The sequence below is a fragment of the Lepisosteus platostomus genome, chromosome 1, assembly GCF_059453375.1.
Source record: "Lepisosteus platostomus isolate fLepPlt1 chromosome 1, fLepPlt1.hap1, whole genome shotgun sequence".
Lineage (NCBI taxonomy): Eukaryota > Metazoa > Chordata > Actinopteri > Semionotiformes > Lepisosteidae > Lepisosteus > Lepisosteus platostomus.
Genome location: NC_142611.1, coordinates 66,356,675 through 66,380,638, shown reverse-complemented (window position 1 = coordinate 66,380,638; position 23,964 = coordinate 66,356,675). Strand labels below are relative to the sequence as shown.

The 23,964-nt window shown below is 48.1% G+C and overlaps 1 protein-coding gene across 2 annotated transcripts; it reads right to left on the bottom strand.

Annotated features, from left to right (window-relative positions):
* Positions 1-12,899: 12,899 nt before the first annotated feature.
* LOC148678509 (pleckstrin homology domain-containing family A member 3-like) lies at positions 12,900-23,652 on the bottom strand. 2 transcript variants are annotated; one of them, XM_088633677.1, is made up of 8 exons: positions 23,518-23,652; positions 22,070-22,186; positions 20,310-20,465; positions 19,401-19,537; positions 17,034-17,204; positions 16,142-16,185; positions 15,052-15,206; positions 12,900-14,885 (listed from the first exon to the last, which is right to left on the bottom strand). In XM_088633677.1, exons 1-8 carry the CDS (start codon positions 23,564-23,566, stop codon positions 14,827-14,829), a joined length of 888 nt encoding a protein of 295 aa, XP_088489803.1. In that variant the 5' UTR covers positions 23,567-23,652; the 3' UTR covers positions 12,900-14,826. The 2 variants fall into 2 exon arrangements, with proteins under 2 accessions (XP_088489803.1, XP_088489802.1); XM_088633676.1 differs by lacking the exons at positions 12,900-14,885; positions 15,052-15,206 and having other exon boundaries at positions 16,148-17,204; positions 23,452-23,581.
* Between the last annotated feature and the right edge of the window lie 312 nt (positions 23,653-23,964).

The window sequence follows — 23,964 nt, the reverse complement described above, 5'->3', positions numbered from 1 at the left end:
GCTCGGTTATTATGGGCACTAAACCTAGAGAGATGCAACAGAAACCACAAGCCCACTAAACCAGAGGAGAGAAAGGAACAACAAAAGGGGCAACGAATTTGTAAATAATTATTACTGTACGGGGTCAAACAAAAATAGAAGCTGAGAAAAAAAAACAAATGATCCTGTATGTTTTTTTTAATGCCATTAACAGACGTACGGTGCTGAGTTGAGTAAAAGGCTTTAATAGCAGATCCCAGAAGTCGTCTGCTGTGGATTTTTTTGATTCTGGTGGAAGGAAATGCGTTGCAGCCCCCAGACCTCGCCCCTGTTTCACTGCTGCGCTCAACGCTTGCTTCAGTCCCGACCGGGGTCCCACACACAGAGCAGGGGTGGCTCAAGACCACCCAGTTCTTTTTTTTTAGAAAAGCCACCCTGTTTTAGACATATATAGACAATATCACAATACCACCCATAAACCCACCCACCCCCACAACAGGAAAAAACTTTGAAGTTAAAATACTGTAAGGGGGATGCCCCTCAAAAAGAAACCTGCCCGGACCCCCTCTCACACACACTTTTTATGTGGGAAAGCTCTTGAGTTTCTTAATTTCACCCCCGCTTTGAAGATAAACCTGTATGATCCCTGTTAAAAATGAGTGAATTTACAGGGTAATTTCCTACATTTCCTATTTAACACAGCAATCAAGCAATAGCTTTAATTGGCCATGTTTCCCACAGTTTGCACCCTGAGTGACCAACATCTTTGCACCCCTGATTCCTCTGTGCTCTTACCCTGGTGAGACACAGTAAAACCTTCATACGCAGTGGTGGAATTCTGCCATTCTGGAGTCCAGGACACTTCACCTGCTCACCTGTTTAGAAATAACAAGTTTTTCTAAATAACAGATTAAACCCACCCTCCCAAAACGCCCACATGTTTCAAACACCGCAATTTTCAGCACCTGCACAGAACTAGGGTCTCTGCTCCTTTTAGGTATAAGATCATATCTGATTGCAAACTTCCACTGGAAAAGGCATGCAGGGGGAAAAGAGGAGGTTAGGCAAACCGGTGTGTGGGCGATACACAAGAAGGTGTTAAAAGGGAGGCTCAAATAACTAGTTGGATCAGACGACAACAAAAAAAAAAACTATATGCTTGCAGATCACACAACCACAGCCAAAGGATTGTCACAGTGCTGCGGGGAGGCAGTGTGTGCCGAATGGGCACGCAATGGTAAGTCCGTGGGGGGTGAGAGAGCTGGGGAGCAGGCAGGAAGAAGGCAGCACGGCTCACCCCCAGGCCCCCCACATGGAGGGCACGCTGTGGCAGAGCGACACTGAGGCTTCTGCACAGCAAACCACCGCCATATCAACCAGCACGGGAGGAAACACAGAGTTCCTAACCTCCCCCCCAAAAAAAGGGTTCAGTTTGTGATTTAGCAGGAATACACAGGACACACACAGAGATACGGCTTGTGGACAGGGATCAGTCCACCGCGAGTCCTACGAATATCACGATGTGTAGCATTAGCTCACAGAGCTGCATCTGAAGTTCAGCACACGAGGGCTGAGGGCTGGGGAAGACTCCATGAATTGGAAAGCTGCCTGGCAAAACATTTCTAGACTTAAGAAGCAAGTCGGGATCAAATGCCCACACTAAAGGGCCCACCATGAATAGAAGCTGTTTGGACAGAAAACATCATCTTAAACCAAATATTTGTTCTCCTCTCAAGGCCCCAGACCCTCAGCAGTGTACCAGCACACTTAAAGAGTGGTGTCTGATTCCCTCAGCCACTCCTGCTCTCCTTCTCTCTCGTTACTGACCAAGGCCCTTAATTATAGTCTCTTGCAAAAACAAAGGAGCTCTCTGATGCAATCGCCCAGCGGCCACAATAACGTCTTTCAAGCAGATGCACTGAAGTTGCATGCGGGACAATTATTCTGTAGTCGGAGGCCATCACGTCCTGCCAGCATTTCAATGGGGAGACCCCCGCGTTCGTGAGATTGTCTCGTTCATTGGTCTCATCCATGTGGGGCTGATTGGAGAACATTTCGATTTCAGCCCCGTTAAAAACAGTAACAAATAAAGAAAGAAAGAATATGCCAGCAGTACAGCTACTTGCCCGAGCCGAGCTCGAGCTGTATGATCCATGTGGGTTAGAGCCCGGGCCACGTCACTACCCGACTGGGACCGGGGTTCCCTCCTCAATGGCACACAATGGGCTGAATGACCCCCAGAACAGGGCGGGACTGGCCAGCCAGGCCTCTCTTGGCGACACTGTGACCCCGGCGACCTCCTGCGCACTTGCAGGGCTTGCCAGGGAGGTGCACGCCTCTCCTCCAATTTGCGCTGAGCCTCCGATGTAACAGCTGTTGTGCAAGAGCTCTGTGCCTCTCGGCCCTGCTAGGAAGCAGCTGTTTGAAACCAAACTGTAAAACACAGCACATGGATTTGACTAATATTGGCGGGCAAGAAAGTCCTAAATAATAAGCAGGAACAATGCTGTCCCCCTGTAAAAACACAGATAGTAACATGCATACAGATATGAATCCCATATGTGCCTGTGCATTGTTCCATTGTGCCCTCCCTGGACAAACTCCCAGAGTTTATTACTTTCTTTCCATGCTCAATTAACCCGTAGGGAGATCAAAGGGGCGGCAGTAACCACAGTGTCTCACTGGCGTGAGCACGCCGATGAGAGCGTCACATGCCAGCGGTCAGCTGACGTGAAGCTCTGACCAATGGGGGGGTGAGATTCACGCTGGATTTGGGATCATGGGAGGGAAAACAAAAAGGTCAGCAGAGGTGAGACCGACGCAAAGGATCAGCTCGACTGCAGGGCTTGATTACAGGGCACGGCTTCTGAAGAAGCAGCCAGAGAGCCAGTCAATCCCAGGGGACAGCTCTGCTACTGGAACTCCAGCCCAGAACACCGCCCCCAGGAAAAAGCTTCCTGCTCATGGTAACGCTGTGTGCCAGTGCGTGGTGCAACACCTGGAGCTACAGGCCTCCTAAAGTCTCCTGTGTGCCTCGGTAAAATATCGCAGACACCCACAGAGACGCAGGAGAGAGGTCAGTCACGTGCCTTAAACTAGTTATTGCACTAGACGTCTGAGCTGCAGTGATTTGAGATGAATAAGCTTCCAGTCAACAATATTCGGTGCACTTAACAGAAGAATGAATAACACTGCTGGAGACGGAGGCTGCCAATGTCGCAATCTGAGAAGAAACAACATTTCGGGTCACATTCCGAGAACATTTGCCATGTACCTCCAGACGCACCAGTCTTATGTCTTTTTGTTTCCCCTAACAAGGAAAAAAAGACAACGAACTTGCAAAAGCGGCTCATCAGCCTTGCAGGAGGCCTGTCTGGGAAACTCCACAGACATGTCCAATGTCGCCTTTTCGTTTAGTTACATGAGTTGTTTGTTTTTCTCTTTTTTTTTTCCACCAAAAGTGCGGTGAACTCAGTGTGGTGGAAAGTGCTTGAAGAGCACAGCCCTTTGTCTGTCCTCCGAATGCGGCAGCGATTCTGGCGAACTGCGCGCCTGATTCGGCGTCGAGACAAATGTCTGGTGGGGCTTTAATTAAAGGACAGCTGCTACTGCACCAGACAGGAGATCTAAACCAAGGGCACAGCGTTAAAGAAGACGGTTTGGCTCGATTTTTCGTGATCGAAGGGTGTGCAATCAAAGCAACAGCGCTGGCCCTGAACGCCGTGCACTGACGCAAGACTTAGCCACAGCACCGGAAGTTACACGAGGGGTCAGAGGGGGCCGCATTGCAGACGGGTGGGTCCTCCAGCTGCGCAGTTTGCGCATGTCGCTGCACCATTTACTGCTACACACTGCTTTCACCTGCACGCGCACCGAGAACACAGAGCATGCTTGCACATTTTTCACCAAACAGAAAGTTTCTGATCTGACCCAGGAGGGTCGTTTTTAAGTTTCAGCACCTTGGTCGGGTGGCTCACCCGTTTTGAGATCCATCAAGCTCCGACACGTTGATGAAAAAATAAATGAATACCATGCCTAACGTCTAATGTCCTAAATCATTAAATATTTGTTATCGATACATTTCATCATCATGTGACCCACAAAAGCAAAGACTGAAGGTTTAAGACACTAAGTTGAGAAGCACTTAAAAGAGTTCTGACAGCACTGGCTTTCGTGGGGTGGCAGAATTGCTGACTTGAAGTGAAATCAAATTCGGCAGAGGCTCAGGATAGACATATACATTCCATTCAACGGCATACCACCCTGTTCTGCTCCATTCCAATGAACTCCATTCCACAGATCGGCTCTCACAGCATCCCACAATAAGATGACTTCACTTACTTTGCTACACAGAATAACTTATTTCCTGAGACTTCTGTTATCAGCTGCAGGCTGTCTTGGTTAAAGGGCTGCAGCCAAATGGACAGGCCGCAACTTTTCAGTGAACGAATGGTCAGGATTGTTGAAATACACATCGGAAATCTGCAAGTGGGAAGAATGAAGTCCTGAAACAGAATGCCCAGGTCCAGATTTTCCCATCTGTGGAATGCATTAGCAAGACGAAGGGCGGTGTTGGTCTCTAAGCTGTGACACGGGGAGGATCTGAGCGCACATTACTCCCAGTTTAATCCCAAACATCTCAAATTCCTGGCTCCAGAGAATCCGGCCCCCCAGTCAGGAGGAACAGGCCCCCTTCGGAACTTAGGCAGCGCGCTTTCCAATTTAAGGCCGAAGCCTTGGCTAATGAGCTGTAGTTGAGGTTAATTTACAAACTCCCAGGCAGACGCTGTCATCAGGGATGACGGTTTATGGCGGTCTATATTGGGAGTGTGGTTTAGTCGCTACAATCAGGAGGAAGCTGGGGACGGGCGGGCCAGGGTGGGTTTGGTGGGTGGGTAGGGAAAGGGGGGAGGATTCAGTGTAAAGCCTTTCAACTTCCACCGCAGTAATTTTACTCAGCATCACGGCAGCGTCCCTGCCACACTTCTGCAGTCCCTACGGGGTGGCGAGGCATGCCCAAAAGACTGCGCTCCTTAAAAAGCACTTAAGTGTCACTTCAAAACACTCCAATCACAGCAACCCAAAAAAATCTGGAACCCTGTAAGACACTCAATCTGGGAGCAAATGGTTCCACATGTTGCAGCAGGAACCCTTTGGACACATGGCTGGGAAGAGTCAGCTCGTGGGTTCAAAGACTGCTGTAAGAAACGCTTGCAAACACCAGCCATTGCAGGATTCTTAGCTTCACGCTCGTGTCCGTGTCATTTTCGTTCCTCAAAAGGGAAACGTGCTTTTTTTTTTCTTGCGATCCTGGCAACTAAACACATTTCAGTTCAGCCTACATTTCAATTTGTCTAAATCGATCTCCGGCACAACTTTTTCTTCCAACACAGTCGTTTCCCCTGTCATTGTGTAAAAATGTAAGAAAGTGTCCTACCTTTTTCCTCTGTACCAAAACTATGTTGTCTTGTGTTTTTTTTTTACTTTCCAGACCAAATTTTGCTTTTGACCCAAAACACTTTTGAAGATCTCCTTTTTCATTTTTCCCTTTCTATTAATAATGTCTTGTTTCTTATGTCAAGGCTGGGTGAGATCCTTGGATCAATATCTACCCTCTGGACCAGGTGGGCTGAGCGGCCTCCCCCCTGTTTTGCAACCTGTTTCTTATGTTCTATCAAGCAATCCATGAAAAAAACTAACATTTTAAACTTCCTCATCTTAAAATCCTTCCTTTGTGGATTACAACAACAATTACAATTTTCACCCCTCGCCCCTTTGAGTCCCAACGTCTCACCATGAATTATTGAAAACACAAAGTGACCAGCGCGCTCCACCTCACAGGAAAACCTGCTGACAGTGCAACATGGACTGGCAGATGAAGCCACGAAGGGTTTTGTGGCTGAGGGCTCTTCTGAATCTCCCATGTGCAGTAACGAAACGTGACCAGATCTCCTCCTCTGGGCCTGGGCCTAGAGGGCAGAAGTTTTGGAATGAGAGTCTTCCCCCAGCCTCTCCCCAGTAATTGGCCCACACTTGTGACCTGGCCCAGACACAATGGGCTCCATTGAAGAGACCCGAGCAGAGCTTTAAGGGTCACACACTCAGGCTTGCCTTGCAGCCTGAGGACAGGTGGCGGGGTCAGGGCGTGAGACGGGGACAAAGGGACAGGGTGTGTCCAGGTGCTCAGCCTGGCTGCAGAGGAGGATCGGAAGTGCTTGGGGCAATACAAGGAAAAAGTAAGACAGCTGGGGTGAGCCGGTGGTGGGGGAGGCACTCTCACATGAATGGGGGGGGGGGGAGCAACACATCAGAAGTGACAAGCTCCAAGAAGCTGTAGAACTGGAAAGGTTAAAGGGATGCATGGGGACAGTGCTAACACTGCAGCTCACATGCACAGCAATTACAGCAATGGTCACCAGGAGAGGCTTCTGCATGGATTGGGAATCTGACAGTCTTGGCAGCTGCCTAATACTATAATTGAACCTGCCGTGTTTTGGAACTTCAAGAAGTCGACCATAAAGACGTGTCATTGAAGCCCACCTCTTGGCCCGTTCAGCATCAACCACAAATCAATAGACTGATCATAGGAGCAAAGGTCTTCCACTTTTACCATCGGCAGAGATCACACATTTTATGCGTGAGTCACCTAGCTTACATTTTCTTTAAAATTTTCCATCAGTTCCAAAAGCTTGGATTTCTACTGGGTGGAATGTTATTCCCTAGATTTTGTAATTGAAGAATACCTACTATAAAATAAAGGATACCACCTCTGATTCAGAGCTTCTGATTTTGTGCGTACGCCTGGCACAGAGTGACCATGATGACTGAGGCGAAAAACTACAAACGCTAATAATACAGAACGACAGTGCGTGGGTCAGGGCTGAGCCAACTGCAAAATTCACTCATTGAAGTGCTGGTGAGGTCTTTTCCCCTTCCTTTTCACTTCCCATTTCACTAATCTGTGCTTCGAATTTAATCACAAGCATGTAACAGTGGCTTCAGATGAGAGGAGGCTATTTAGCCCATCAAGCCTCTCTGGAAGTTAATTGATGCATCTGTTTCTTGAAAGACGACAGGGTGAGAGCTTCAGCATTTTGTGGCTGAGAGGCTCCAGACTCCCACAATCTTTTGCATGAAAAAGTGCCTCCAGTTCTCAGTCTCAATTGCGCTTCCATATAGTTTCCACTTGTATCCTCTGGTTCGAGTTTCACGGTTTACTCTGACTGGCTGAAGTCCGCTGGGTTGTCTTCATCAAGCCCTTTGTAGATTTGAAATAGTTTGTTCAGATCACTTCGTAGACTCCTCTGTTCAGGACTAAAAAGCTCCTTCAGTTCCTTCAACCTGTGAGAGCAGGGTAATTGCCGTAAGTCCCAGAATGCATCTGGTTGCTCGTCTCTGGACTGACTCCAGGGCAGCAGTATCTGCATGAAATCCTGAATGAAAATGGAGGCACACAGCCCCCTCTATCCCCACTGTTTCAGGTGGCAGATGGAAGCAACAGGCCAGAGCAATGAAACTAGCGGCGTAGCCGAAAGAAAACAAAGCAGCTCCCTGCGAAATGGAAGAGCTTCTAAGACCCCCATTGTGTGGTAGATCGATCCGTTTCAAAAAGTACAAGCTGCTGAGTCTTGTACAACCAATAATACAGAAAGACACTGGGTGAGTCAGTAGGAATGATGAAGCACGATTTCCTTTGTTTATACGCAGAAATGCCAATACAAATGTACTCAAAATCAGAAAGTATCCAGCATGTGGTACTGGATCATTTAAGGGCTGAAAATATAATAAAACTACTGAAGGGTTAAGTATTATATGAACACAGATAGATATACTGAGAGGCATTAAAAGCACAACACATCCTATTGATTCCAATCCTGATGTTGCATGAAAAATGATGGGGTTTATCTGCTAGGGTCGGTTCAGCGATTCTCAGCCCCCTCCCCTCCCGTCAGAGCCAGCCGGTGGGCAGGAGCTGGTTACACATAAACAGAGAGTTGGGGTGGGGGGGTGACAGCCAGCGGGGGGCTTGAGGAAATTTTCCTTTTCTTGTGGCTGCCGCTGCAGTTGCCTCTTTGAAGGGAGGAGAGGCTGTGGGCGGACTCTCCTCTGCAAAAAAAAAAAAAAGAAAGAAAGAAAAAAGAAAAGGATTCCCCTGTTTCAACTCCTCCAAAGGAAAAAAAATTGCTTCCAGAAAACATGACGCACAGTCAAGGATATTAAATCTGACACTTCAAAATATACATCCACCGCTTCTTTCAGGATTCTTCCCGGTATTTCTGTGCGCTTGCCCCGCTGAGGGGAAGGCAAGACGACAAGTCAAGCCGCAGAGCCCGGGCAGAGCTCGTCGGCTCGCAGTTTGGAACCTCCGTGCGCTTCCCCGGCTGGCAGACTCGAATTTTCTCGCGTTTCTGTTTTCAGGCGGGAGAACAGAAGTGTGGCACGTCGGCCCGGTTTTCGACAGACTGGAGATGTCAAGCTGACATTTTGGTCTTTCGAAGTTCGGCAGTTAGAAGCGTTTAGAAGTTGAAGAGCAGTAGGAACAGAGTCGTGCCTGTGGCTGACTGTGGTCTGAGTCTCCCGCCAAGGCCCTTTGAAGCGGGTGATGGGGTTCACTGCAGTATTAGTCTCTTAAGGAACAAAGACGTGACCAGGCAAAAAGATCCAGGATTAAATTAATAGACGAATAAAGCAAATCATTTTCCAACATAATTATCTGTTTGAAGGTGGCACAGTTGCGCAGCGGTCGGCATTGCAGCCTTGGAGCACTGGGGTTGCCGGTTCAATTCCTGGGATGCTGTCAGTGTGGAGTTTGCATGTTCTTCCCACATTGGCGTGGGTCTCCTCTGGGTGCTTCAGCGTTCTCCTACAGTCCAGAGACATGCTGGTAGGTTAATTGGCTTCTGGGAAATCTGGCTCTGGTGTGAGTGTCTCCATATTTGTATCTGTCTGCCCTGTGATGGACTGGCATCCTATCCAGAGTATACCCTGCCTTGTGCCCGTTGCATGGTGGGATATGTTCCGTCTCCCCCGCAACCTTGGACTGGAGAAAGCGGTTCGAAAATGGATGGATGGATGGATGGGTATACACCACAGAGACAAGGAAGCTCTTTGTTTACTCAAAGGGTGATGGGTGCCTTGAGCAAACGGCCCTGATGGGTTGGCGAAGCTAAGACACTGGAGACTTTCAAACAGCTGGACGAGATCCACTGATCGATAAGCAGATAGTAGTCAGACTTGTCCACAGCCCTTTCTTATCCCCCTCCAACTCAGCACTCAAGAGAGACACGAGACAGACCAGTAGCTGGCGTTTTTGCTGCCTAGGCCAGAGCTGTCAAACTCAATTCCAGGAGGGCCCACAGCCTGTTCTGGCTGCCGTTTCATACTGAGCTCCAAGTGACTTAACTGGGTCTAATTACCAGTTGATTCACTGTACAGATTAAAAGCTTCTCCCTCTCTCGGGGACACAGCTGCACAGAAAACACATTGGCGCCCTGCATCTTAAATGAATTAATTCACTACAACATCTTAACTACTGTTTGCCTGGATGAATGAGTGTTCAATAAACTCAGAAGACACATCACTGACAGATGAACATATTTTGACAATTTTTTTAACGATAATAATAAATCAGATTCAGTACATACAGTAGGCTGCCAACAGTTATATCTGTGACTTTATGTACCAGGGCATGCTTTGAGATCCTTTTCCAAATCAGGTTGCAAAAGCCAAAAATAATTTCTCCGGCTGGAGTGTGCGTCTCTTTCATGTTCACATTCTAAAACGGCTGATGCTTCAAAACTATTGCGTTCTGATGGACTGAGCTCATCTCTGCTGATTTCCACAGGCCTCGGCAAACACGTGCTACCAAGACCCCTGCAACCCTCATCTTACTCCAGCTAGCTTTAAATCCTAAACGGCTGGAAGAACAGCACAAAAGTTACTCCTCTTCATCTTCTTTAAAAATGACTTATTTTTTCACCTAATTAAAACACACAACACCTTTACCTAGTTGCGAAATGTGGCTGCTTTCTACAACAGGGACAGCTTGAAAAATATGCAGCATCACATTTACAGTGGGAATTCAACTTAATCCATCTTTTTTTTTCCTGTTGAAAAAAACCCATTAAATTAAAAAGTCCTTCCAAAAAAACCATTTTGTTTGAGACAGGGGATTATGAGCTAAACAAGAGACTGATATTTTAGGGAGAAGGACAGGGCGATCTGTGAATTGTTTTCTCCTGCATAGCTCCGGTGGGTATACAATATTAATGGATCCCCAGCAGATTCCAGGAGTGACAACAGGCACAGCGAAGTACGAGACCAGATGAGCGGTATTTAGATTCGGGGAGAGCGGAGGGGGAAGGGGGTGGTTAATAATAAATAAATAATCCCAATCTGACAGCACATGGGTTTTGGGAAGGGGAGAAGGAGGGGGTGCAGGGGGATAACTGACAGCACATTTTTCTCCTGCGGTGTACCCCCACCCCAATTATATAAAGCAGAGACGTGATTTTCTCATAAAGTCTGAATCAAAGGCCGCCTCCTCTGAAAGGGGCACTTTGTGCTTGGGGAGACTCGAGAAACAAAAACTGGTTTGCCCATTTCATGTGGACTGGGGCACATTCTTTAAGGAGGTGGGGGGTTGCTCTCCACGCTGGAGGAGCCGAGGAAAGAAACCAGTGGGACAGGAGAAGGAAACTCAGCTTCTGCGAGTCAGACTCCCATTGTGGGGCAGATCGATCCGTTCCGAGATTTCCGAGCTGCCTAGTCTTGTACAAGCATTAGGGATGAAGCACGATTTCCTTTGTTGCAGAAACATCGATACAAATGTACTCAAAATAAGAAAACATGCAACTGGAACTGGACCATTTAAAAGCTTAAAACAAAACCACTGAAGGGTTAAGGTACTGTATGAACACAGATATACTGAGAGGCTTTAAAAGCACAAGTCCCATTGATTCCAATACTCGTGCTGCCTTTTAATGCCTCTCTCTGCGTGTATATTATAAATGCATGCATACATTTTATATGGAACCTACAAAAAAATGCTTACTTAAAAAAAAGAGTAAAAAAAAACAAACCGGTCGTCCCAATCTGGTATTTCATGGTATTCAACTGACGTATTGCCCAAACCTTTAAAAAAAGCTACCCACTAAAGACTTCCTAGGAACATTTTAAAAAGGCGAGGGATTTAAAAAAAAAAGCAGGGGGGGGGGGGAAGCTGGAAAAGTGAACAAGAGCAGTTGGCAGAGGCCAGGCGGAGAGTGTGGTGGTTCTGAAGTTCTCCACCAAGTGGCGCCAGCGCGGACCCCAAACCTGACCAGAGTGCTTCCCAATAAAGCGAAAATTACCCCAGTGCTGGCAGGCTGCGTGCTGCCTGGGTTTCTGCAAAATGTTTATTTAATATCCTGAAGAAATTAAAATAACTCTGTGGCAGGCACAAAAAAATAATATTCTCTTGATACTTGGCCAAGAAAAAAAAAAGTGCTCTCTCTCCCCTCTCAGATTTTATATATAATGTTCAACAGAATAGGGCAAAAAAAAAAAATTCATTACATTATAAAAAAAGGGTAAATACAAGCCGGGCAGGAAGAGGGAGATAAAACTATTTAAAACAAAAGAAGCTGCTAGTCTGTCGATTTCAAAAGGCCTTCCCGTTGTGTGTGAGTGAGAGGCTGTGTGGTGGGTTGTGGGGGCATACTAACTTTTTATTTTAAGGTACAATGCAGAGCAGCTCTGGGGGGTCCAGACCTCTGTCTCCAGCACTGACACACATGAAAATAAAATTTAAAAACATGCAGCCAGAATGTGTTAGTTAAGCAGAGAATAATTTTACAAAAGGAACCTTCTTCCAGCCAGAACAATAGAATTTTGCACACAAAAAATAGAGAAGAGACTAAACCAATGGAAAATGCAGTGAGTCAGAGAGTGGGCCGACAACCAGTTGGTCACAATGGCACATTTCTGCTTGCTACGTTGTTTCCAGCATATTTATTACCATTACTCTTCATTAAGCTGTTAATGGAAAAAGAGGTGTCCAGCATAATGGGCTTAGAACAGCAAGCACAGACGCTAGACCCCCCACCAGGTGCGTGTTCAGTGACAAAAAGACATAGACCAACAACAAACGGGAACCTGGAAAAAATCCTGTGATCTTTTTTCAGGTGGCACAGTTAAGAGGGAGGGAGGCTGTTCCTTCAGCAGAGGAGGTAGAGGTAGAGGAGAAAGGAGGCGGGTAACGGAGAGAGGCGGATCGCAGGTAGAGGAGAAAGGAGGCGGGTAACAGGGAGAGGGAGAGGAGCAGGGCCGCAGGAAGGAGGTAAAAAAAAAAAAGCAGTAAATTGGCTAATCTGGGAAGCGTGTGTGTCTGGGCAAAAAGAAAAGCCGTGCTGCTTTGCCCCAGACCTCAGGGTGGAGTGAGACGGAACATGTGCACCACACATGCCAGCCTCCTTGACCAGGACCCACGCCTGGAGCAGAGTCAAAGGCCTTCCCATCACCCCGAGCGGCTCCGCGCCTTGCGGACCATAACCCCGTCGCAATTATCGACAGACACGATCCCACTGAGAAGCCTCGGTTAAGACTAAGAGCTCATTCTGTCGCCGCCGCCACTGTCACCAAAAATAACACTTGAACCAGGCTCAAAACTGCAGCAGGGCCTCGCAGCGCTGAAGGAACAAGGCTGTGTCTCCTGCCAGAACAGTTTCTGCCCTCTGCTCCCAAGCACACTAGCCCAGACAACAGCCACCGACGTCTTAACCCGCCTGAGCAGATCGGCATCTGAAAAGGAGTTTTCACATCCTTCCGGGAGACGAGCAGGAATCATTGCGTTTTCAGCAGTGGAACATTGAAATAAAACCATTAACCTCCTCTCGCCCACCCACTGCCAGGCATGATTACAAAATAGGTCCCAGCCCAGGTTTGCTGCTGAAAAATATATACTTTATTAATGTTATTATCGTCATATACAAAACAATCGGATAGCGTTATAAATGCTACTTTCATTGAAATGTACGCGCCATTCAGGCACACATTCTAAACTCACAGACCAAAGAGCAAACACGCATGCTGAACGTTTCAGGGTTCAACACGCATGTGGACATGCGACACAGGGCACATCCTTCAATGACACTCTTAATCAAACCCCTCACCCCAAAGAAAGTACGCCCAAGCACAACTCGGGCACCACCTCGACGTGCTGCCTCCAGACGCAGGCTTGGCCATCCAGAAAGAAGCTGGACAGAAGCTCCACGGACAGAGATGAAGACTCCCAATGCATAGCCACCGACTCCATGTCAGGTTTTACATACTGCAGGCGCGTCTGTAAAATCCAATGATAGGAGCTGGGGTGCTCACGTTGGGCAAACTCTACAATAAGATAATGCAGTAGAGTCTTACTACTGCAGTAGAGTTAATACACTTGCCTACACTGATACATTGTAAATATTCTCTCAAATCCCTTCTGTCTTTTGGCATCAAGTGCTCGCGCACAAGGGCCTGCAGGTCACAAAACCCGAAACAGATCACACATCATCTACTTCCCCGTCTCTCGGAAAGCCATCAGACCTACATGTCTTGCTCACATAATCAATCCCACGTCTTAGGCAGAAGATGACTAACACTGCAGTAACCCTCCCCTGCAGTTTGTATTGCTATTCTACACACAGAAAAAAGAAACAGGGCACGCAATCCGATATCCATGTAGTCATTTTGCAGTGTAACTAATGAATACACTTCTATCTGCGTGCCAACTTAAAAATAACATCTGTGGATCTAATAAGCTGTGACAGACTGGTGTCCCATCAAGGGTGGAGTCCTGCATTGCTCCCCTGTGCTCTGGGGCTCCATCACCCTCACCAGCGATAACCGATGATGGACGGATCCGATACGGATGGCCGAAAAAAAATAATTCCAGACGGGAGATCCGAGATGGATAGTACTGTGATTCACCAGTCTGACTCCTGTTCGGCAAAACCAGCCCTTACAATGACTGGGACTGAATAAATTCTTTGACTTGTGTACTCAAACTTCAATTTTTTTAAAAAAAAAATCATTTTATAACATTCTAAGCAAGTTATAAGGAATTTCTGGCCCCTATTGTTTCTATAAATCATCCTACTGGTATAAAGCATCCTCTAAGCAGGAACAAGGGAAGAAGGAAACATTAGCTGGAGACTCCTTAATTAAAGTATTAAATTAGAAAGTTTGATTTGTTAACGGCTGTTCCAATGAAAACGACAGAACTATATAAAGGTCATGCTGCCCTCTTGTGGCACTTTCAAATATAACACGATCTCCCACATTCCAGTGGTAAGCGCTCCTCGTAAATTAAAGAGCGTGGCACACCAGACAACAGACATTAATGACAAACATACAAAAATGCAGTACCTCTGATTCATTGAGCAGGGACTTTCTGGTGTAGTGTAAGAAAAATATTTAGGTAGAACAAGCCCTCTGAAAGGGAAGGGTGTGATACGCTGTACCTTAGGATTACAAGGGTATTGGTTGCATCTTCATGTACTTAATATTTTAATACTAAGATCAAAGTATTTAAAAACGCTGCTGTGGTCCCCAGTATTAGGGACTGAAACCACACTCCTTTCCAGTCTGCTCAGGTCCCCATTCGCACCAGCTCTAGGATGAGCCTGGAACTGGGGCGCCAAGCTCTCCCCAACAAGGACGATCGCCTCCCCGTTCTTTGTCCTGGGTCAAAAGGTCCTTGTATCCTGAGCTAGCCCACTCCCCTCTTCCTCCTTCTCCTCCTCCCACCACGCCCAGCAGGACGGCCCAGTAACCTGAGGGCTCCGAGAGCTGGGGAGGGGGCGGGGGGAGGGGGACCCCCCGATATCAGTGTCCGTTCTCCTTCCCTGGGGCCTCTGGGACGGCCCTGACAGCGAAGAACCCTTCTGAAACACAAGCAGACAGACGGCCGCTCAGAAGCGAACAGCAGTTTTAGAGGCTGGATTTCTCCTACGATACACATCCACTGATCCCGCCAGGAAGACGCACTAGAAGCGCACATCTAGGCTTTCCTCGGGGAGGCCTACGCGCGCGGCTGGCTGGGGCGCTCACCCTCCGGGCCCTCGGGAAGCGGGGCCGCTGCGCCTTCGCTGTCCGACCGCAGGATGGCCCGCCTCTGGGCTCGGCACGCCGCCATCTGCTCCAGGTTCCTCATCACCGTCTCGCCGTCCCTCGTCTCCAGCTGCGGGCTGATCGCCCTCGCCAGCCTGCCCGAAAACCAGCCCGCCAAGCCCCCCCCCAACACAGCGATCAGTAACCCACTGCGGGCACACACCGGGACCGACCAGACACGGCACCCCGATCTCCGATCGCCAAGCACGAAGACACGCGATGGCCTTTCATGCCACTGCCTGACTGGAATAAAGAATTACAAAGGAACGGAGCAAGGTTTATATTATTGTCCTCAGTTGAGAGAGTTATTTTCCCTAATTGTTTTCTCTTTTTTTCTCCAGGTTCTGCCAATTAATACATTAAGCAAATGAGGCGGAAACATTTAAAAGGGGAAAACGCAGAGATCCGTGATGGTGAACAACGTTAGCTGAGTGGTGTTTTAGGGATGGGAGAAAGACGTGTGCTCTTCTGTTTTTGCCTTTAGTTTGGGTCGTTAGTGTAGAGATGGGTAGGACGCGGAAGACTTTTTTTTTGGTACAGACACGTTGTTAAGCACGACCACCATTTGTTTTTCCGGTTCTAGCTTATCAGTTTGTCTGGGTTTTGTTTTTCTTCTGGTCTTTCCCCTTCCAGGTGGAATATTAATGTGCACCTCTGCCTCCCTGGTTTTTTTTGGGTATAATAAAGTTGATTTGTTTTCTCTGGGAAGTCTGATCTCTCGGGCGTTCTTTTGTGTTGCAACTTTACATCTTGGCTCCCACTGATTTTTAAGGTGGGAACAGTTTAGTCCACGCTGCAGGGAATAAACCTTGCTCTGTTCCTCTGCAGCCTACACATGCTGACGCAGTTCCCTACTAGCATCAACAGCCGGCCCGTTTTTTCCCCCAGTATTAAAAAATGCCATGCTCGGATCTACCTCACTCTTTCTAGTGATGTGGGGAATTTCTCTAGACTACCCGAGTTTTTGTTTCGCCTGAATACGTGGACGAGCCTCGGGCAGAAACACAGGAGCTCTGCGAGGCGGACTCACCTGTCTGGCGTGACCACACCCGTGTGGCTCACTGACCTCTTCACCTGAAAGAGCGCGACAACGAGAGTTACGGCCGTGACCGGAGGTAAGTGACCAGAGGAGAGGCCATTGAGGCTGCAAAAAACTTAACAGAGCTCTAACTGGGCAACGTGTGCTTTTGCTTTGTAAGTTGAAACCTCTGCAGGTCAGCTGTTTTTCCTGTTTTCTACAGTGCACACGCCGCTCCCTGCAGAGCTCAATGACTACAGAGTAACACAGGAGCTTACAGGTGCTCTCATCTAAAAAGCAACCTACTTTTCATTTTATTTGAATAAATTCCTTGCCTTTGCACAATGCTTTCCCACCTCCTTTTCACTATTCCGAAGGGCTTTCTGTGTAGGTGGGGACGCACTTCATCCACCACACACATCGAGCAGCACAAAGCAGTCACTCTGCACCATCACCTACACTACACAGCAGAGCCAGTGGAGAGGGCAGGAACTGCTTCATTGTGCATGAAATATTTGAACACCACACCCGAAGAAGGCTCCACAGCCGAAACGTTGCGTTTTTCTTCTCTTTTCAGCATGGAATATACCTTTACTTGTTCCTTTGCAGCCTATGCATGCTGACGCAGCTCCCTACTTGAACTATATTTTAACAACTCTGTGCTTGTGCATATTCCAAGAGAATGCATAGACTTTTAGTGTTTACAGTGTTAAATGAAACAGGGTCTGCTTAAAATGCTTCGCAAAATACTGAAACTAGATTAATGCAAAAGACCGTTTGCCTCCTTGAAGGACACCGATTTGTCACAGGAAGTAAGCAGACCTAAAGGTGAATCTTTTCCTTGGGTTTTTCTTAAAAGCTCAACAAACTACACTGGAACACCCTCCCTGGAGATGGTACTTGCCCGTCGTGAATGGTGCTGGCTGGGACAGACCATCATGGCGGGGGAGTCCGGAGGTGACAGGTGGCAGAGCTCAGGAGCCATGTGCTTACTGGAGATGCGCATGCAGTCTTCCAGGACGCCCACAAATTGGTTGCAGGTCTCCTTCAGCAGGGAGGACGCATCCGTCATGGTCTGGACAGGGAAAGACACCAGAGCACATGACAGCAGCCGTTTGTAGGCCATGACATTTGTAGGATCCCAGGGAAGGTAATGGCTGCTCTCTCAGTGGCAGTACAACTGGCCTGAGGAGCAGGAGACAGATTTCCATTGCATGTCCTGTGCAGAACAATCCACGTCCTGTTTGTTGAATCCTATTGAAAACTAGAGCAACTGATGCAATTCAATTGATATTCATCCCCCTCAACATTGCAGTGCTGGAAAACTGAGAGAAGACTGAGCTACAGGTTATCGGATTCCTTTCCGACACACACCAGTTCTTTCTGCCGAAGACCAGTCCCTTGTTCGACTGTGGGTTCCTAATATTTTGGCCATTGGACACACACACAAAGTACATAGAAAGAAAGAACAGAGACCCATGTTAGCATATATTTGTACATTTCCTTTAGATCAATGTCCTTTAGCGTTAATCAACTTGACAGGCCTTCCCATATAAGCAGTGCAGGACCCCCACCCACTTAACAGAGAGTGTCACTGCATGTGGGAACAAGGAGTGACTTCCGTTGTGTGTCCGCCCAAGCCCAGCACCAGCAGTGTGCGTGCCCAAGTCCTGCCACAGGACGCCCGGAGGCCTGCGCTGTCAGTTACAGTATTTACCCAGGGCCTATCGAGTTCCACAGAACTATTCTTTTCATGATGGCCTCGGCCCAGCTGAGGAAAAACATTTAAGTGCCTTTACGAGAGAGGGAAATGCGAAACCACATGACGCCTCTACAAAACAATGCCACAATCTCGGCGCGAGAAAGGAAGGGGGTCGAAGAAAGTCGTCTCCTTCTTCAGGAATGTCAGAGGGGTGACATGGTGCTGGCTCACAGCTCCACTATCTAACGCAAGCTGATATCACAGCCATTGTCCTCCCCCTCTCTCCCAGGCTCGCCCTCAGTGGTACACAGGAGTGGCCCGGTAGAGCTGATAGGACTGGCCTGCCACTCTTCTTTATGCTTTCTAGAGCCTTAGATAAGATCACTTTATTAGCCACATTCGAATATTGGCATATTATAAACAAGAATATACTATTTCTTGCATTAGGAATTTGTCTTTTCGCATGCCCCAGCTTGCTCTCCCTGAGACACAGAGAAGCTTGGGGTCAGAGCGCAGGGTCAGCCATTGTACAGCACCCCTGGAACAGTTGGGGTTAAGGGCCTTGCTCAGGGGCCCAGCAGAGTAGGATTCCTCTGCCGGCCGTGGGATTTGAACCGGCAACCTTCGAGCCACAGGCGCAGATCCTTAGCCACAGTGCCACCGTTTTAGCAAAATTAACTTTCCTTCTCTAAGTTTGACTTCTTTTTTTTTTTTTTTTTGAGGGGACATTGAGGAGGGACCTGGGAAGGGGATTGCAAGTTTTGCATTTTACCTTTTCATCCTTCACAGGTAACACAACACACCTGAAATGTACATGTTCTGTAACATTACTTTAATGGGTATCGGACGCAGAATGTTTTTGTTGGTTTAAAACAAAAATACTTATTAAAAGAGACCCTGTTGCCTGTCACGCCTTCCTTCCTTAAAGAGCAGCTCGACTCGGCTCCTCAGGGGCTGCAGTCCAACAGGTTTTGCTGGTGTCTTTAAATCTCCAGTGTCTGAACAACTTCGGTCCAGTGCAGCAAATCGGTTCAATGAGTTGATCAAGTTCTGAAGTGGAAAGAAAAGCAGAAGCCTCCTGGCCCCTCCAGGACTGGAGTCGTGTCCCCTGCTGTCAACAGGTCTGATTAGCCAGGCTGTTGAGCAATGCCACTGCCCTCATCACAGAGTCCTGGCCAGAGCCGAGACTCACGGGTCAATACCATCAGACTGCGAGAGCCCCGTCTCTTCTCCCTGCCCCTGACTTAAACCTAACATGGGGATTTGTTTTTGTGGTTTTGATAGTGAGCAACATGGAGTTAGATAAAGGCAAAAACACAGCGGCAATCAATTTGCTTTTCAGGTTTTTTCCCCCCCACTTTCAACTTGTTCTACAATTTGTGGCAGAGCTTTCTTAAACTGAATCCACGCCATGAGTCTTTCCTCTGGCACGGATCAGCAGTAGGTGCTACTAGAGCTCTTATCATGTCATTGCTGATCAGCAGCTGGGCTTTTTAAAGACAGCGCCACTCCTGGGTTATAAAGCAATACAGGGCAAATTGGGAAGGGCGAGTGGTGCTGGCAAGATACCTGTGTGTCTGGCAGCGTGCCTCCCTCCCCGGGCTGGACAGAGTGCTCGATCTTGTGGACCTGCTCCATCAGCAGATCACAGTACAGCCGCAGCTCGGACATCTTCCCCTTCAAGCTCTGGCTGGCCTCGTTCAGCTCTGCGCAGGGAAGACACTGACTCAGGCTTCACACGTGGCTCAGAGGAGCCCACTGCCTCCTGCTGTGAAGTTGGCGGCCCTCCACACCGCCTCCCTGTATCCCACTGGCACAACCAATACTGCCTCCCCACAGATATCTTTTCTCCTCCCAGAGACGAAGCCGTCCCCCCACGCGGCTTCCCACAAGCTCATCAGCTCCGATCGGAGGCCTCTCTCCTGGCCTGGCACCTCTGATAATGAGCCATTGCGGATTAGGCACCGGACACCAGTGCACACTAGTGTACAGTATGTAAGGAAGCACATTTAAAACCAAGAGCAGGAGGTTTTCCTTCGCACAGCAGGCTGTGGCAGTATGGAAAAAGCTGGCCAGCCACACTGACAAGGACATACCCTGGCTCTTTATTCAAGAGACAGCTGGATGAGATCCCTGGGGAAATGTTCCTGATGGGAAAGGTATGCAGCTGAGCTAGATGGGGCAAATGGCCTCTCTGACTATTCTTCTGACCCATCTCAGCTCTGTGTGCCCCATCACAAAGCATCCCATCGCCTAACTCAGTCCACACTACAGGATTTTGGTATTTCCAGCCCATTGACTGGTTAATTTACCCAAGTGCAGAAGGTCGCTGTAATAATTACGGAGGAGCTGAGACACAGACTTGCGCTGGAGCTGAAAGGAAGAGTGCAGGTGGCCGAGCTCTGCCCGACTCCCTCGGCTGTGGCGCTCGAATACCCCGGGCTGCGCCACCGGGCTGCAGTTCCCCCGTGACCTTGCCTTTCTCCTTCTTTGTCCGGCTGTCCGCCAGGCAGGCCTTGGCAGTGCCGAGGGCGACCAGCCACCTCTGCCTCTCGCCCGCCGTCAGGGCCCGCAGGTAGAAGCACTGCTCCCCGGGGATCACCAGGTCCACCCGCGTGCCGTCCGTCGAGTGCACTGGAGAGAAACACGGGACCATGGCCTTAAATCGCAGCCACGTCCTGAAGCTAATGGTAGGAACGCTGGAAGAGACCTGCGTCTGACTCCTACATGATCAGCTCTGCTCCTAGAGGGTCGCCGGGGGCAGTTCAGCAGCACTTGCAGGTCTCCTCACCTCAGCAGCGACAGAAGGGTTAAATTCACTTAATAAAGACTCAATTGGTCCATAAGTAAGCCTCCTGCACTAGTCTGAAGCCACTGGCAATGTAAGCCCTCTACAAGATCCCCTTCTTTGCTAACAATCAAGTAACAGAAAACCAGGGAGGGGGCTGGAGGGGGTCGATAAGAAAAAGCCATGCAATATATTAAGCTATCCCCCCAGTTCTATGATCCAATCGCCTTGCTCTTCCTAACTTTCAGAGCATTTTCTGCAAGCATTTTGTTGTAGCCTGAATGTAGCCAGCAGCTCTATCACCCTACAACTGGCAGCCCACTGGAGCTTAGCAGGTTCGAGCCTCTTCAGTACCTGGATGGGAGACCTCCTGGGAAAGCTAAGGTTGCTGCAATAATAATAATAATAATAATAATAATAATAATAATAATAATAATAGCTTACACTTATAAAGCACTTTTCTGGACACTCCACTCAAAGCGCTTTACAGGTAATGGGGACTCCCCTACACCACCACCAATGTGCAGCATCCACCTGGATGATGGGACGGCAGCCATAGTGCGCCAGAACGCTCACCACACATCAGCTGATCAGATGTGTTAGTAAAGCCAGTAGAGGGCGAACACCCTACAGTCTATATGGGTCCTAATGCCCCAGTGCAGTGATGGGGAGACTATACTGTAAAAGGGCGCCGTCCTTCATATGAGACATAGATCCAAGGTATGGACACTCTGTGGTCATTAAAAATCCCAGAGCACATCTTGAAAAGAGTAGGGGTTTTACCCCAGTGCCCTGGCCAAAATTTCTCCTTGGCCTTCACCAATCATGGCCTCCCAATAATCCCCATCTCTGAACTGCCTTCATCGCTCTGTTCTCCTCCCCACTGATAGCTGATGTGCAGTGAGAGTACTGACACATCATCCAGGTGGATGCTGAACATTAGTGGTGTCGGAGGGGAGTCCCTATTGCCTAAAAAGCACCTCGAGTGGAGTGTCCAAAAAGCATTCCAGAAGCGCAAGGAATTATTATTAAATGAATCAGTAACACTATGGATATTTCAAGACATTTTCTCTGCTAGTGAACAGCACCATCACCACCAAAGGGCTGCAGGTCTGCACATTACTGTACTGCCGATCAATTCTTATCTGCTGTAGCAGACCCACGTGCTAAAATGCTACCTTTATGGTTTACCTGCAGCCACAGAGGCAAGCAATAAAAAAGCAGCAGTAGGCCACCAGCAGCCAATGCCCTGCCAGTCATATTTAACCCTTTCTTATGAGTCCAGCAAACCACGAAGGAAAGGGAGCTTTGAGAAAGGAATCATGGGCCCAGCCAGGGGTCACAAGGTCGAGCAGATCCGATCCCCCCCCCATCTCGAAACAATGCTCTTCCCGCGAGGGAAAGTGGCCCACGGTGTGTCCATCAAGAAGGGTGCGGCAGCACCACCTACCTTTAATCTCACACACCGCCATCTTGATGCTCCCCTTGCTGCCCTTCCCCACGTCCTCCAGGGAGTCGTAGTAGGACAGGATCGTCCCGTCCAGGACGAAGTAGCGGGGCTGCCACCCTTCACCCCGCAGAAGCAAGAGAGGGAGAAAAGGATTGGGATTGAGAAACGGGGCCAGACTCTGGACCACAGCAGATATTGAACTCGGGATAAAGATAAAAGACATCAGAATTAACATGACATGAGAGAGGTGGGTGGGACACTGATGGAGGCCACTTGTTCTACAGTTACTAGTCCGATGGGTTTTAATAACCGAACCTCCAGCTGAATTATTTTGAACGACTATTAGAAGCAACACGAGAGGAGCTGGGACACACTCCGGCTCTGAAAGCTACCCTGGTCCCGTAGCGTTGTGCCGACGAGACGACCTGCTAGCCGTTCACTACAACCTGGGGAAGCAACTTATTGAGCAGCAGCAACTGTCATGAAGGTCATGATCACTTACAGTTAAGTGGAGGTTGTTTTTTTTCCCCGTTCTGCAACACAAACGCGAACCCTTTCAAGTTTAACCAAGTCTAAGTTAAAGCACTGACCAATAACAGTCAACCTTCACATTTTCCACGTGTGAAGCAGTAGCTCACCGGCGTACGGATACTGTATCTACTGTACTGAGAAGCTGATATCAAAGAGCTCTTTAAAAACAACAAATCAAGCACTTTTACGCACTAAAAAGGGAGGAAAAAAAACTTAAAAGCGTCAATTTTTAAAAGGAAGTATAAGTAAAACAAATTCAACGCTCGTATTAGTTTTTTTTTATATTTAAAACGCTTCGGTTTAACGCAGGAGAGATGAAACTTTTCTTCCCCCTTCACAAACCCGTGACGCATCCAGAAGGAAGCTAGATGAAAAAATTAGGAGATTCCTCTGAAATACAGTGAAGGTGCGACTCAGTGGTTTGGAAATATGGCTCGATCGAAGCCTCCATGAAGTGGATGGCCGTTATACGTTATGTTCACGGAAAACAAAAAAACAAAAAGAAGTTCGCCGTTAACTATAACTTTGTTACAGCTGAAGTGAGAATGCGCAGACATTTGAAATAAGCGAAACAAAACCTAAACCAGAAAACGATGTAAAAATATCTAAGAGTTTTAGTACAGCTCACAAGTGCGCACGCACATGAATGTTAAATTCAGTCTGCTACCGAACAGCTATGCTACGTTTACAAAGATGCTTTTGGCCGAATGAACCGACAAAACTTGTTAAGACTGACCGCATCGCCTCAAGACTCGCCTTCACCTGACAGTCTTTCACTAATAAGACAGCACGCTAAGATTTAATACTTTTTCGAGAGGTTTCGAGCTACTTATTAATTAATAATGAATCACCCGATAAGTAGTTTGTCCACTTGTGCAAAACCCCCTCCATAGCCCGGCGACAACGATAAAACCCACCGACCAGTCGGCGACGGAGGAGCGAACCGGTGCGAGCGATACACTGCATTGGCCTGGCTTTGCCCAATCAGAACGGAGTAAACTGGAACAGAAAGCTGCCGATTGGCCGAAACTCATTCACACCACCCCCTCCCGCTACGACGGAGCAACTAGGGTGACTAATAACGTACTAATAAGACCCGCCAGCCAATCGCAGCTCAGAGGCGACACGAGTAGGGTTTGCTGGGAATTGTAGTCCTTAGTTACAGCCAGTTCTTGAGATGAGCAGTAACAAACTTTAGTTGGGTGGTTCTTCAAGGGAGAAGACGCTATTGGCACGTACTGATAGTATTAAGTGCTCGCTCGATTCCACCCTCCACCAACACGCTGAGAGAATTGCCAATGTACCCAAATACGTTGAACATAAACTTTCAGGTTTGGAAACGTGATGCGTGGAGCATGAATTAA